Genomic DNA, 13,394 nt, shown 5'->3' on the forward strand with positions numbered 1-13,394 from the left:
AAACCATGTCAGAGATAAATGCAGAGCACTGTAATGAAGAATCTACAGACTCTGAATGTGTTGCCAATTTTGGGTGAGTTTGTTGAATTTTATTCATGATGACAACAAAATAAATCTGTGAATGGTCTGATATTGTTACTGAAATGTGATGTTGATTTGTTTTTTCAGCACTGGCAAGTTTGTTCATCAAGATAAGTAAGTTTGTTAAAGTGGTGGTGCTTGAGATATGGAGCTCTGTTTGCTGAGAGATCTTTTGTTTGTCCTTGTTGGTTTAGAAATGCTCTTAAAATAAATTGCCATCTGTATCTGCTCATGGTCTCTTTCAAACTTATAATGGGTGAATTTTAGGGCTCCACACAAACTCCAAGTGATTCATTTCTTTCTTCAGGTGGATCGACCTCTCTTCGCCCCTTGCTGACTGGTCCTGACATGGCCTACCTCGGTTCCAGGGTGACTTTCTGGTGTACTGCACCTGACTCCTCTCCTCCAGCCACCTACGAGCTGATGGGGGATGGTGGAGTCTTGATCGGCACAGACATCAATTTTGAAGGGGACCAGAGTGCGAGATTCGTTCTAAAGGTCACTGCAACATCAGAGGGGTCATACCTCTGCAATGTGACAGCTGGAGGAAGCACAGGTGTCAGCAACAGCATCAAGCTGAGTGTCGTCAGTGAGTAAACACAGACATAGACGTGGAACTCATTCCTCTTGTTCAAACTTTTAAGCACTGGAGGCAAATATCCCGAACCTGACCTCTTCCTCTCCTCCTCAATCTACCATAATTTCTGAACTTCTAGCTCCACCATCGAACATCAGAGTGACGTCTGAACCCTTCCCCCCAGTCGCGTATGAGGGGTCACGCTTCGTATTGAACTGCACCGCAAAGGGCTCCCACCTCTCCTACACCTGGTTTTTCAACAGAAAGGAAGTAACATCTTCTACTTCTCCTGCCTTCCGACTCTCTGGCAACAAGCTAGTGATGGGAAAGGTGACTCTCGAGCATGCTGGGTCCTATTATTGCATGGCTAAGTCTAGGGTGCAGGACACTGAGAGGTTTTCAAACAGCGCAAAGGTGCAGATGACAGTCAAAGGTATGTGTCAACAAAAAATACAAGCACTAAAGGCTTAACAGAAGGTGGATTTATTGAATAACTCATAGTTGTTACTTTGGTCTAGAGTAGACTGAAATGTCTTAACAACTCGTGGATGAATTGGCATGAAATCTCATCATCAGCCTCAGCTTTACTCTGTGTTCAGTGCTAATTATGAAATCGTAGCATGCTAATGTACTGAACTAAAATTAACTAGATGCCATCCAGCAACAAATAAAGGCCGAAACCCTTTGGATGTTTTAGACCTAAGATGTTTCATCAGTCCTTTTTAAATGCACAGTATATGGCCAAAAAATATGTGGACACTGAGAAAATGGTCATCTCATTGCAAAACCATGGGATTTTGGATCCAGGCTGCAGATAGTCATTGCAGATTTGGGAGTGATGTTGGGCAATAATGCTCACAATCTGTCTTAAAACTGCTTTATCGCAATTTCCTTTATCCCATTCCGTACTTTTATTTACTTTTTATACAATTTAATTAATGAATAACAAAAAGAGACCAACTCAGAAAAAAACAACACCGAAAAAACCCCAAAAAACATAAAACAGAAGAATGCAAGGCAGGGTACAAGGGAACATTAGGTTTGGGGAAGGGATTGTGTTTAGGGTTACAGTTATTTTTTGTCCAAAACTTTGGGAGGACATTGATAAAACTCTTCAACATAGTTTTTGACTGAAAAGAAACTCTGAAACTAGAAAATACGTTGGGTATCAATTTACTGGGAACAATGAAATTGGCTGATAAACATCTTTTTTTTAATCATATTGCTTTATAACTGTCATGAAGCTGTTGACAAGGACATGGAAACAGCCAAATTTACCAAATTTAAATGTCTAATTAACGATAGAATAAATTGTGGACATGGAAGAATTAACCTTTGCAATCAGAGAAAGAAAATGGAACAAGAATTTCCCCGAAAATGGACTCAACGAATTGTCATTCCCGTCTCACCCAAAATTAGTCTGCTCACAGTCTGTGTTCCAATTCATCCCAAAAGTGTTGGATGGGTTTCAGGTCAGGGCTCTGCGGATCCCAGTCAACACACCAAACTGGGAAAAAAACATCTTTTTTTTAAGGACCTGGAAACAGAAAATGCCGTCACCATACTGTTGCTGCAAATTTGTGATTACACAATGGTCTAAAATATAATTGTAGGTTTTAGTATTAAGAGTTATCTTAATGGTAGTTATTGACCTAACTCAAAACAAAAACAGCCCTGGACCACCATCGTCCACATACTTTTGGCCATATACTCCTGATTTACAGAGCTGCCTGAAGTTTCTCTGCAGACTAACATGTACTATGTCATCCCTTGTCCTCTCCTCATTCCTCCTCCAGTCTACATTTCAAAACCAAGGATCTCTTTCTCAATCTCCAAAGAGGGAGCCAGCTACCATGGCAATGTGACCTGCTGGTCAACAAGAGGGAGTCCTCCGGTCAACTTCTCTCTTACATTGGATGATAGGGAAGTGGGATCTGTCACAGCAACTGAATCCCTCACTGCCTGGTTTCCTGTCGCCATGGTACCGGGACTAGACATGGGTGTGGCTCGATGTCGGGTGAATACTGAGGTGCAGGAGTTGACGAGTGAGCCTGTGACTCTGGTTGTGGGTATGAGCTGCACAGACATTAGAAGAAAATGTGTCTTCCTGTGATTGCCTATCTTTAGTTCTGCTCTTTGATGATCTGTCTCTCGTTCTGTTCCCTACTGTCTGTCCAGTCCCAGTCAGAGGTGATGTGAAAGTGGAGGTTGAGTATCTCTACAGAGCTGACTCCGAACTGGCTACAGCCAGGCTGAGCTGTCAAGTCAGCAGAGGAACTTTCCCCTATGTCTCCTGGCTCTTCAACAACTCTGTCCTTCCCTCTGAGACACATGTGGACTCCCATATCCAGCCTGCCCTGTCTCAGTATGCTGTAGCTGACCATAGACGAACCCTCTTTCTGGCAAAGCTCGGCCCAGAGGAGTCTGGGTATTACCGCTGCAGGGCCAGGGACAGCTACGATGACTCTGGTCCCTGGGTGGAGAGTCCAGCCGTGCTGATCCGAGTCACAGGTGAAAAGATCAGGATTAGGTGGTGAATAAAAGTTAACCCTGTTTACAAAGAGTTTGATGATTAGATTGATACCATTCTCATCTTGGTACGGTAAACATGAAGCTTATTTAATAAGCTGGTTAGTTTAGCTTAGCATAAATACTAGAATAAGGGGGAAACAGCTAGCCTGGCTTTGTCTAAAGGTAACAAAATATTCCTACTAGCACCTCTAAAGCTCGCTGATTAACACATTATTAATCAGTGTAAAAAGTGACTTACAGGGCAGCGACTTCCTGGAGTTTTGTTGTGACTGTTGCCAGACAACCTGTTCAGACTCCAGGACGTTACACTGCTGGCCAGCAGGGAACAGTCGTTTTATGTCATGCTGGGAACATGGTAACTTGGGACCATGGGAACAAAGGACCTTGAGAACATAGGACCCTGTGAACATTGAACCATGGAAATGTAAGACCCTTGGAACATAGGGTTTAGGGAACCTAGTACCCTAGGAACAAAGGGCCTTGGAAACGTATTCCTGACAAAGGGTCTTATGTTCGCAGGGATAGGTTTTCTAACACAATAAGAGGTTTCATTGGTGTCTACACAATATTGAACAAGGGAACATAGCACTTTGGGAAATAGGACCTTGGAAATTATGACCCTGGGAGCATAGAACCCAGGGAATGTAGGTCCATAGGTAAAAAGTACCTTGGTAATGAAAGACTTTGGGAACATAAAACCCTGAGAACATGGGGCCATGGGAATGTCGGACCCAGGGAACATAGGATCCTGGGAACACAGGACCTTGGAAACCCTTAACACTGGGAACATAGGACCCTGGGAACTAAGAATCAAAGGAACATAGGACCTTGGGAACTTAGTACCCTGGGAACAACCCAGATAGCGAAATTGTACTAGACACCCTCATCTGGCCCACATACCGCGTGGAATGATGGCACTTGGGTGGTGTGCTTCTGTTTACCAGATCTGAGCTACAAGCAGCCCATAGCATGACCAGATGTCAGCCAAGAGTGAACCGTATAAACCAAAGCTGGCCCAAGTATTTTTTTAATAACTAGCATGTTACTAAGTAAGCTTTAGAGGTGCTCCGAGGCTGATCTTTTTACTTTACAGTACCAAGCTTTTTTCCCCCCTATTCCAGTCTTTATGCTAATGTAAGCTAACCAGCTGTTGGTAAAAGCTTCATATTGACCATATAGCAGTTAGAATGGTATTGTAATATATGATTAATTATGATGTAAATGTAATTATGATTGTTGGTCTTGAAGAAGGTCTGAGGGTCTGAATAAAAGAGAAATACACAGAGCCACGATATGTGAGATTTCTTTCCTATTCTCAAGCTAAGCCAACCAGCTGCTGGCTCCAGCTACATGTTTACTGTGCAGATATGGTGGTGATAGTGATCTTCTTGAGTAACTTTCAGTAAAAACGCAATTAAGCATATTTCACAAAATGTTTAATTATTCCTTTCCTGACTTATTTTTTAATCCATCCTCATCTTCACATTTCACATGAGCCTTTTTTATAAATGTCCTCTTTGTGTGGGGTCTCTGTGCTCTTTACCACGTCACACTTTTTACTCTTGATCAGACAGGTACCTTAACTCCATGCCTCCAGCAACACCTTCCACTGAAACACCACAAAGTAAACGGCACATATCGTTTCTTTAAATGCCTTACACGCCGCTTCTACAGTATGTAATACTTCACTTGCCTTGTCCCTTCCCTCCCACAGACGCTCCCATGACCACCATAGAGGCCATTACCATAGCATTCTGCTGCTTCCTCTTTCTGATGTTGGCAGGGTGTGTGGGTTGTGTGTACATCATGTTTGACCATGAGCAAGGTGTGTGTGTCCATGTATGTTTGAGGGAGAAATTAATTGACTGGAAATATGTAACTGAATTTATATTGAATCTTCTCATTTCTCCACCTCTCATTTTTTGTTTCACAGCTCATGACCACGTTGCTACAACAAAGTAAGCTTTCTCTTTATGGAACTAAGAAAGTTTTGACACTTTTATATCAGCTGGAGGGTCTCTGGTTTTTGAAGTACCTCAGAAGGTTTATTGGTCTTTAACTCAAATTAACCTGTTCAACACTGTTTGTGCCTTCCAGTCCCAGTTCTGATGCACTACCTCTGTCCTCACCCCTGTCCCAGTCAGAAGGAAAACAGGATGATACTTCCTCTACAGACTCAGATCAGAATCAGGTATACAGGCTTGCAAAACACATAACAAAACTGCATATAACAGAGAATAATAAATATAATATAATATAATAGAGAAAAAAGGACTTTCTTTGAAAGAGATGCTTCACTTCAAAAAAACTAAATATTATTTATTGTAATGGGAATCATTAATTCACCTCATTTTTCAAATATGCTGAATCGTCTGCTTGCCTTTAGACAAATGTAATATTTTCACATTTTTGTATTTTCACTCAGAGCTAGCAATTAATTGTAATTAATCATGTAAAATGAATTGAACATGGTGTCTGTTTTAACTATAATTCGAGTTAGTTATTATTTCAGTTTTCGCCAGAAAACTGGGGAAATGATTCAGAAATTATTAGGAGAATACAAACCCATCTAATGAAACCTTACCCGATTATGTTCTACCGTGACCAAAAGAGTTTTTGAGTCAGTGCACAGCATTTGTCTACAGGCGAGCATACAACTCAAAATATATGAAAATACTTTCTTAATATATTTTTGGCTTTGATTGGAGCATTTTGTTTCGAGGAAATTCTTTATGAAATCAAGAACAGTTTTCGATATTTGTTCCAAGAATGGACAAAAAACATTTTAAATGTATTAACCAACTCTATATGCTGAAATTAAGTGTCTGTTTTGTTTTTAAAGGTGCAATATGTAAGAATGTGTCACCTAGTATTGAATTCACAATCAACACAAATGGGGGGCATCATATCACCAGAGTAACAGATAACTGACACATACCGCAGCTGTGGTTCGCTAGTTAGCTCAGTTAGCTGTGCAGCTAGCAGTCTGTACTGGAAGCTCGGAGCACCGGGGCAGTGTTGGTGTTTACCTCACTAACACAGGAGCATTGGAGCAGGGCAGAGCTACAGTTGGCATGCTAACTTCAGTAGATATCTCTGCAGCACAATACATAGACGTCATAACATCAAAACTGTTATTCTTTTCATATTCTATTGACAATTTAATTAATTCCTGACTGTTTTCAAATTAAATTATTACATATTGCACCTTTCATAATATCTGAAACAATGTGAACCAGGTATAAACAAGAAGACATCGTGACTGTTCTTTCTCTCTGTTTTAGACTGTAGAGATCACAGTATGACACAGAAGGAGCCTGCACCTCTCATCAAATTGTCATTATTTCAGTTTAAATCTGCAGCTATTGCTGTTGTTGTTGTTGTCGTTGTTGTTGTTGTTGTTGTTCTGTCAGTATTGCAATTCTGACTTAACCTGTAATGCCAAGTTACCTAAAAGACGCTGTAGAACATTCAGTTAAAAAGAACAAAACTGATGTATACTGTCATATTTCTTTTGCAAATAAAAGTTGTGATCAAAAATTATGTTTAGTTGTTTTTTCAATGAAAATATAATGCTTGACTACACCTTCATCTCTACAATATGCCTGACTTGATGTTTTCATATCCACATTTTTGAAAATATAACACAACACCTTGACATTTATGACATGAGAGAATGGATTCATCTTGTGATGTTCCAGAGAGGGAGGGGACGGCAGGGAGGTGTAGTGTAACACTATCAGCTATTTGCACATGTTTCATGTGTGTGTGTGTGTGCGTGTGTGTGTGCGTGTGTGTGTGTGTATTTTTCAGAACCACACTGCCTCAGCCCTGCAGTGAAAACGGTCAAAACTCCTGCTTTGCAGTGTCTAGTGTAATTACATTTGTAGCATACATTTGTATGAAAGGCAACAAGTTCTCTTCAAGAATGTTTGCTTCCCTCTTTGTGATCGTACTGGGTAAGCTTATCAACACAAACACCACTGCAGTATTTTCACAATTTTGAAACTCTTGTACTCTTGTTAACTATTTATTTCTTTTTCCTCTCTACAGGGTCGTGCTACTGTAGTAGGGCGAGCAGTAAGTCAGTTTTGTTGTTTGTGTGTGTTAGTGCGTGTATAGTGAATTAATGCACCTCTGTAGCGAATGATTTGTGTTGAGTGTTTGTGCTGTTTAATTTATATTTTATATTTTATTTATATTTTTGATAGGTCAGTCATCTCTGGGTCTTCCACGACTGTTTGGCCCTTCAGAGGCTTTGGTGAAAACTGTTGCAGAAATAAATTGTGAACTGCTCACTTACCCAGAGAATGAAACTATCCTGCTGCAGCTGTTCAAGTGAGTGTTTGTTCACACTTAATCTAAACACTGTATTAAAATGTTAAAGTAATGATAGAAAATCCCTCTAATTACCAACCTTTTCCAGGGATGGTAACCGTAGCAGGTTGTTAGCTGAATACACCTCCCTGGATGGGGAGGTGGCAACCTTCCCCCTGTATGTCAAACCTAACCATGAGGGCAACCTGGAGTGTGTGGCCAGAGCGCAGAACAACTCTCTCATAGAGCCCACTGTCAGCAACATACACTACCTGAAGGTTATTGGTGAGTCTTTTTATTACGACGAATATATAGCCTGTATATTTTATGTACATGTCTTCCCTGTAACAGTAACATTAATCGTAATGGGCATGTATGTTTGAAAAAGAGTCAACACAATGAGAAACACATTTCTCAAAGGGCATGTTTCTGTAAGTAGATATTGTTTTTTGACAGTATGCAGTGGTGGACTGTGGTGGATGTTTGAGGGGCAGAGGTGAAAAAATAAAAAAGGGCACCAGTGCGCATAAAGTCATGACACATTTCACTCTGGAGGTCATTTTTTTTTTTTTTTTTTTTTGGAAATGGGGGCACCAGGGCAATGGCCTCTGCCTCCTCGACAAAAAAACAACAAAATCCTAGTGAGACCTTGTTAAATAAAGGAAATATCAAATGAAAGGGTTCCCAAAATATTACATCAGCATTGTTGAAATTGAATGCAGGAAATTCAGAAAAATTACATGGCACATAAACTGCAATGAATAATCTGAGAAGATAAAAAATAGGCCCTCCATTTTATGTTTAACTGTAGCCAGCCAGCTGTTTGGTAAAAATCACCATGTTTAATATGAATTGTGCAACTTAGAAACTCACATTTTGCTCTCTTGAAATAAAAGTGACCATATTCTGTGAACAGCAAAATTACATGATGTTATGCAAAGTTTTTCTACAACTATCATTCACACAGTGGTAACATATCCCTGTAATTTGTGGAGGAAGAAGCAAGGGTCAAAGAGGTTCTTTGAACTAAATGCTTTCAACAGCGTACAAACGTGCTCCCAATAACAGTGCTAACATGCTGATATTTAGCAAGTATACAGCTGAGGTTGAGGGGAATGTCACTAGTTTTAGGTATTTGATCATAAACCAAAAATTACAGGAGTTCACTACAGTCATTAAATGTATATTCTTAAGGAACCTTATTTTACAGCAATCAGTGAGGTGTTGTTGAGTTAATGGACAATGGTCACCTGTAAGACCAATAGAGAAATGAGTCGGCAAAGAAAAAAGGAATTACTTACTTACTTTACTTCCCTAACAAGATGGTTCTCCCAATAAGACTTATTGTTGTTCTCAAGTAAGACCAGGATCTCAGTCTGTTGCTGTGTCTGTCCTGCAGAACCAGTGAAAGGCGCAGAGATTGAGGTCCTTTCAGATCACATGGATTTATTTGAGGGGGACAAGCTGGAGCTCGGCTGTAAACTCAAAGCTGGAAATCACGTCTCCTACAAGTGGTTGCTGAATGGTCGGCTTGTGTCTCAGTCTCCTCTCCACGACGGCCATCTCTTGATCAACAGGTCGGTGGAATCACATTGTCTCTGGTCGGCTGTTACTGCATTACTGCATTACTTCGTGGTTGCCAGGTGGTTGCTGTGGTGTTTTTAGCAGTTCGACAAGTTAATTGGTTATGTTAACTAGTCTGGGTAATGGAGATTTTTACATTTTGCAGTATCTTGTTTGTAGACAGAAATCTACAAAGATCTAAAAATCCTTATTACTCTATTCTACTTCTCTCAATAAATCTATCCAATAAAGTCAGAATCAAGTCACTGAAATGATTATCTGTGTCACCCCTCAGAACAACTTCCCAGGACAGCGGCTCCTACATGTGTGTCGCCGCCAACAGCTTCAACCAAACAGAGTTCTTCGTCGCCAACAGCTCTGAAGTTGTAATCACAGTCAAAGGTTTGCTGTCAGCTGTTGTGAATGAACTCTGGTTTTTACAGCTATGACACGGTTTCTTTGAACAAAATAACACTATCTTCCATCTTGTTCCCTCAGACTTGGTGTCAAACCCTGACATCTCCTTTACCATGTTAAAGGAGGATCTCCACTACTATTCTGCTGTGGTCAGCTGTCAGTCAACTAGAGGGACTCCACCTATCACCTTTTCACTTTACAACAGCACAGAATTCGTTGACAATGTGACGGTCGAAGAGAGAATCGCCACATTTAAGGTTCCACTGGTTTTGGGCCAGCACTTGGGATTTCTTCAGTGCCAGGCAAAAAATGGAGACAGGATCGCATACAGTAAAAAGATTCCTCTGGAAGTTGGTATGTGCAAGGTTTAAAACTGCTGACATTACACCGTGAAACACAAGTTTTTTCAGTGATTGTCCACAGTGTCTCTTTTCAATCCATAATGTCTCCAACAGTCCCGGTTGGTGGGCCTGTGACGATGCGTTACGACCACCACAGTGGTGAAAACTATGCTGTGATCAGCCTGAGTTTCTACTGCAAGGCGGCAAAGGGAACTCATCCACGGTACCAGTGGTTCCTCAACAAAACCCTTCTACATGACCGAGGAAGCTTCTACTCTGTGGTCCACCAGCCTCCAGAACAGTCTATACTGATGCTGTCAGTAGGGAGGAGCAGCGCTGGGACGTACCACTGTGAAGTGTCAGACAGCTTTGACAACACCATCGCCATACGCAGCAAAGGGCGATATGTGGACAAAGACGGTACAGTTGATCCATTCTATTTCATGTAAGTCAATCATCATGGTGACAGGTGACAGCTGGTTTAATCTCTTCTTCCTCTTCCTGCTCCTCCAGTGCTGAATCGTATTCCCGTCTGGGTGGTGGCAGTTGTCTTTGGAAGCTTCACATTCCTGGTTCTCTTGGTCTCCGTTTGTTGTTGTATTGGAGTGATGTTCAGTGAGTTCCTGAGTTCACATTTGCTCCTTTTCCACTAAAGTAGCTTTTGATCTTGAACTGGTACCATTCAAGATTCTCAGAACTTTGATGCTATCTCACGTACCAGCCAGCATTTCCACCAGTTTTTAGTGGGAGCATTGTATAATCAAGGATGCGTCATCAATGGTGAATCAAAGGAAAATCTGCTAGTTTTGGCTTCAACCTTGGTGTTTCTGAACTAATTTATTTTTGGGTGAAATGCACAAGATAAGGTGTGTTAACTGGGATGGAACCAGTTCCATGCTTGTGGAAATGAAGCAAATGTTTCCATAATTTCAGAGTCCTGTCATTTATCTGTTGTAGCTAACTCCTCATCACCTGCTCTACTACGAATAAATGTTTTTACTCTTCTTTCAGGGAGAAGGCATTATGGAGAGAAGTCTCTGTGAGTCAATTTTTCTTTTTAATGCTGATACCCTGAAAAATGATGACCATGTTTCTCATGAAGCTGCTACTTCCCCCTGTAGGGAGAACGGTGCTGCTTGATCCTTCACCAGTCATTTCTTTTTTTTCTTCTACTGAGGAAGAATTACACAATGGCAGTTACTCCACTATGATGCAATTAAATGAAACAATGGCAGATGATATGTGAAATACAGCCTGTTCTAGTTAAACTTTTTTATTTATGCTCACACATGAAATAAAATAGTAGTGATATACCCTGCTTTGCGTTACACCTTGCAACAGAAATGATCTCTATTTTTGTTATAGCTCCAGATAAAGACTCTTGTTCACAGTTAACACTCAGTGAGCTGGGAGGAAATCTGTGGTAAAATCTGAACATCTGTCCTTTTTTTTTAGCATTTCTTACTTTATTAGACAGCTTGACATTGTAGACTGACAGTAAATGTGGAGAGAAGGGAACAACATGTGAAGGTTTTGAGCTAGAATGTGGTTATGCGTGTATTTGACGGGATGAGCAGGTCACGTATCTCTAACCTCTTTTGGTTACCAAGGAAGTGAAAGACGCCCACCTGGTCTGAATTTGAATTATCTTGAAGTGCAGGTTGTTCGCTCATAGCACTGTCCTCTCAGTGAGCAGTCAAACATATGATCGTGGAGAAAGAAAATACAGTCTGTCCATATTTTTTACATTTCTTTCACATTTGATTTCTCTAATTATGCCTTTAGTGAATAGTGTCTTGCTACACTAAGACTGAAGATTCATTTAATGCCATTAACACAAGACAGTATAATGAAAGTTCAGTTGTAATTCCCCAAGGTATATGCACTATGTACTAAAACTATACAGGCTAATTAATAAATAATAATCAAGTCAGAAAAATGAAATATGTGGAGGATGAGTTCAGGAGTCTCACAGTCTGAGGAATGAAGCTGCTCTGTAGTCTGGTGGTACGACAGCAGGGTGAACAGACTGTGGCTGAGGTGGGTGTTGTCTTTAAGCATCCTTTGGGCTCTGTGCAGACATCTCACTTCACCGATCACTGATGCTCTGTAGATGGTACCAGTGATGTTCTGGGTGCTTTTAATGATGAGTCAAAAGAAAGATCCATCATGTTTAATTTGGCTGTAATTGTATCATGTGCACTCTTCCTCAGGTCGTTGAAAGCTAAATCTCAGAAACAACACTGTTTCCACTGACCTTGGTGTCCTCAGCTACAGCACTGTGTGAAGTTAGGCCTATAAGCTGTAGGATTTTATGAATGTTTACAACTGCACTTTTAATAAACATTGCCTGTCATGGGGCTGTTGTATATGTGATAACTGGCTTTTTTCTTCTCTCAGGATGGACTTTGAGATGGAGAGAATGGTACCTGTGTATCATGGCAAGATGGTCAGTCAATATTCATGTACAGTATCTCCATTATTTAAAGACTGATCTGTTTTCATCGTAGCACATTGTGTAAGCTGCTCAAGTGTCTCTCCTTACAGGATTTGTCTCATTACAATGAGGATGCTGATGTGGTGAATGCAGCCAGAGGTGGTGAAGGTGACCAGGTGAGATAATCAAATAAGGTCACAAGGTTATTTATTTATCATTTTTTTGCACTACGTAGTTTTGGGGACGACATTTTAATCATAAGGGAAAGACCTCACTGACAGATTTTTTATATCTTAACAAACTAAATAAACAAGCTCTCTTTGTTTTCATCACTGAATAAACAAACAGTTTCATACTGTTTTGCTTTGTTTATATTTGGCGGACCCTGCCACCTTTCTAGCTTCAAACAGTGTTCTGACCCTATTTACCTCTGAGAACAGCTTGTTTATTCACTTATGGAAAAAATAAATATGTCTGAGTTTGTATTATTACCTCATTAATATTGTAAATATCAAAATCCACAGTTTGAATTTCTTCTCTAAAACTACATAGTGCTCCTTTAACAACAACAGGGTTTCAAAACAAAACTGAGTTGGGGTCCTTTTTAGATACATCACAAAAAGAGAAACAAACAAACTATGTTATAGCGCCAAATGTGGCGGATGAGTTCAGGAGTCTCAGTCTGAAGAATGAAGCTGCTCTGTAGTCTGGTGGTACAACAGTGGATACTTCTGTATCTCTTGCCAGATGGCAGCAGGGTGAACAGACTGTGGCTGGGCTGGGTATCGTCTTTAAGTATCCTTTGGACTCTTCGGACATCTCACCTCATCAATATTGTACAAATAAATATAAATAAAATAACTGAGTGAAATGAATTGACCGCTATCACTTATTTGAACAAGCAAGCAGTCGAACTGTCCTGCTCATCGGTCTGTCCTCTCCTCAGGCATCTCTTGTCTCTGTGGATGAATGGCCCCAGATTGAGGAAGAGAAGAAGACGTTGGAGGATGAACCAGCTGAGGAGCCCTGATGCTTCAGACTGTTTGCTCTGTAAACACATGCTGTTATAGTTTAATAAACATCTGCTTCTGATGCTCTGTGCTGTCAGTGTGAATACTTAGATCACCTA

The 13,394-nt window shown here is 40.6% G+C and overlaps 2 protein-coding genes across 5 annotated transcripts; both read left to right on the forward strand.

The window, feature by feature from the left end:
- The first annotated feature begins 7 nt into the window (after positions 1-7).
- LOC141006053 (Fc receptor-like protein 5) lies at positions 8-6,733 on the forward strand. 4 transcript variants are annotated; one of them, XR_012179909.1, is made up of 11 exons: positions 8-73; positions 169-195; positions 389-670; positions 798-1,091; positions 2,455-2,727; positions 2,837-3,169; positions 4,765-4,814; positions 4,905-5,015; positions 5,124-5,148; positions 5,288-5,381; positions 6,475-6,733. XR_012179909.1 is itself a non-coding variant. In XM_073478190.1 (11 exons), the coding sequence occupies exons 1-11, from the start codon at positions 19-21 to the stop codon at positions 6,493-6,495; spliced, it is 1,569 nt and encodes a 522-aa protein (XP_073334291.1). In that variant the 5' UTR covers positions 8-18; the 3' UTR covers positions 6,496-6,733. The 4 variants fall into 4 exon arrangements, 2 of the variants coding, with proteins under 2 accessions (XP_073334291.1, XP_073334371.1); XM_073478190.1 differs by having other exon boundaries at positions 4,761-4,814; XR_012179908.1 differs by having other exon boundaries at positions 4,765-5,015.
- A 280-nt stretch (positions 6,734-7,013) lies between these two features.
- LOC141001456 (platelet endothelial cell adhesion molecule) lies at positions 7,014-13,362 on the forward strand. Its single transcript, XM_073472542.1, has 13 exons — positions 7,014-7,149; positions 7,244-7,270; positions 7,402-7,528; positions 7,617-7,792; positions 8,907-9,084; positions 9,366-9,472; positions 9,569-9,841; positions 9,943-10,248; positions 10,342-10,443; positions 10,840-10,867; positions 12,229-12,277; positions 12,376-12,441; positions 13,212-13,362. Exons 1-13 carry the CDS (start codon positions 7,092-7,094, stop codon positions 13,293-13,295), a joined length of 1,581 nt encoding a protein of 526 aa, XP_073328643.1. The 5' UTR covers positions 7,014-7,091; the 3' UTR covers positions 13,296-13,362.
- Positions 13,363-13,394: the final 32 nt, after the last annotated feature.

Source organism: Pagrus major, chromosome 1 (genome assembly GCF_040436345.1).
Source record: "Pagrus major chromosome 1, Pma_NU_1.0".
In the NCBI taxonomy this organism is placed as follows: Eukaryota; Metazoa; Chordata; class Actinopteri; order Spariformes; family Sparidae; genus Pagrus; species Pagrus major.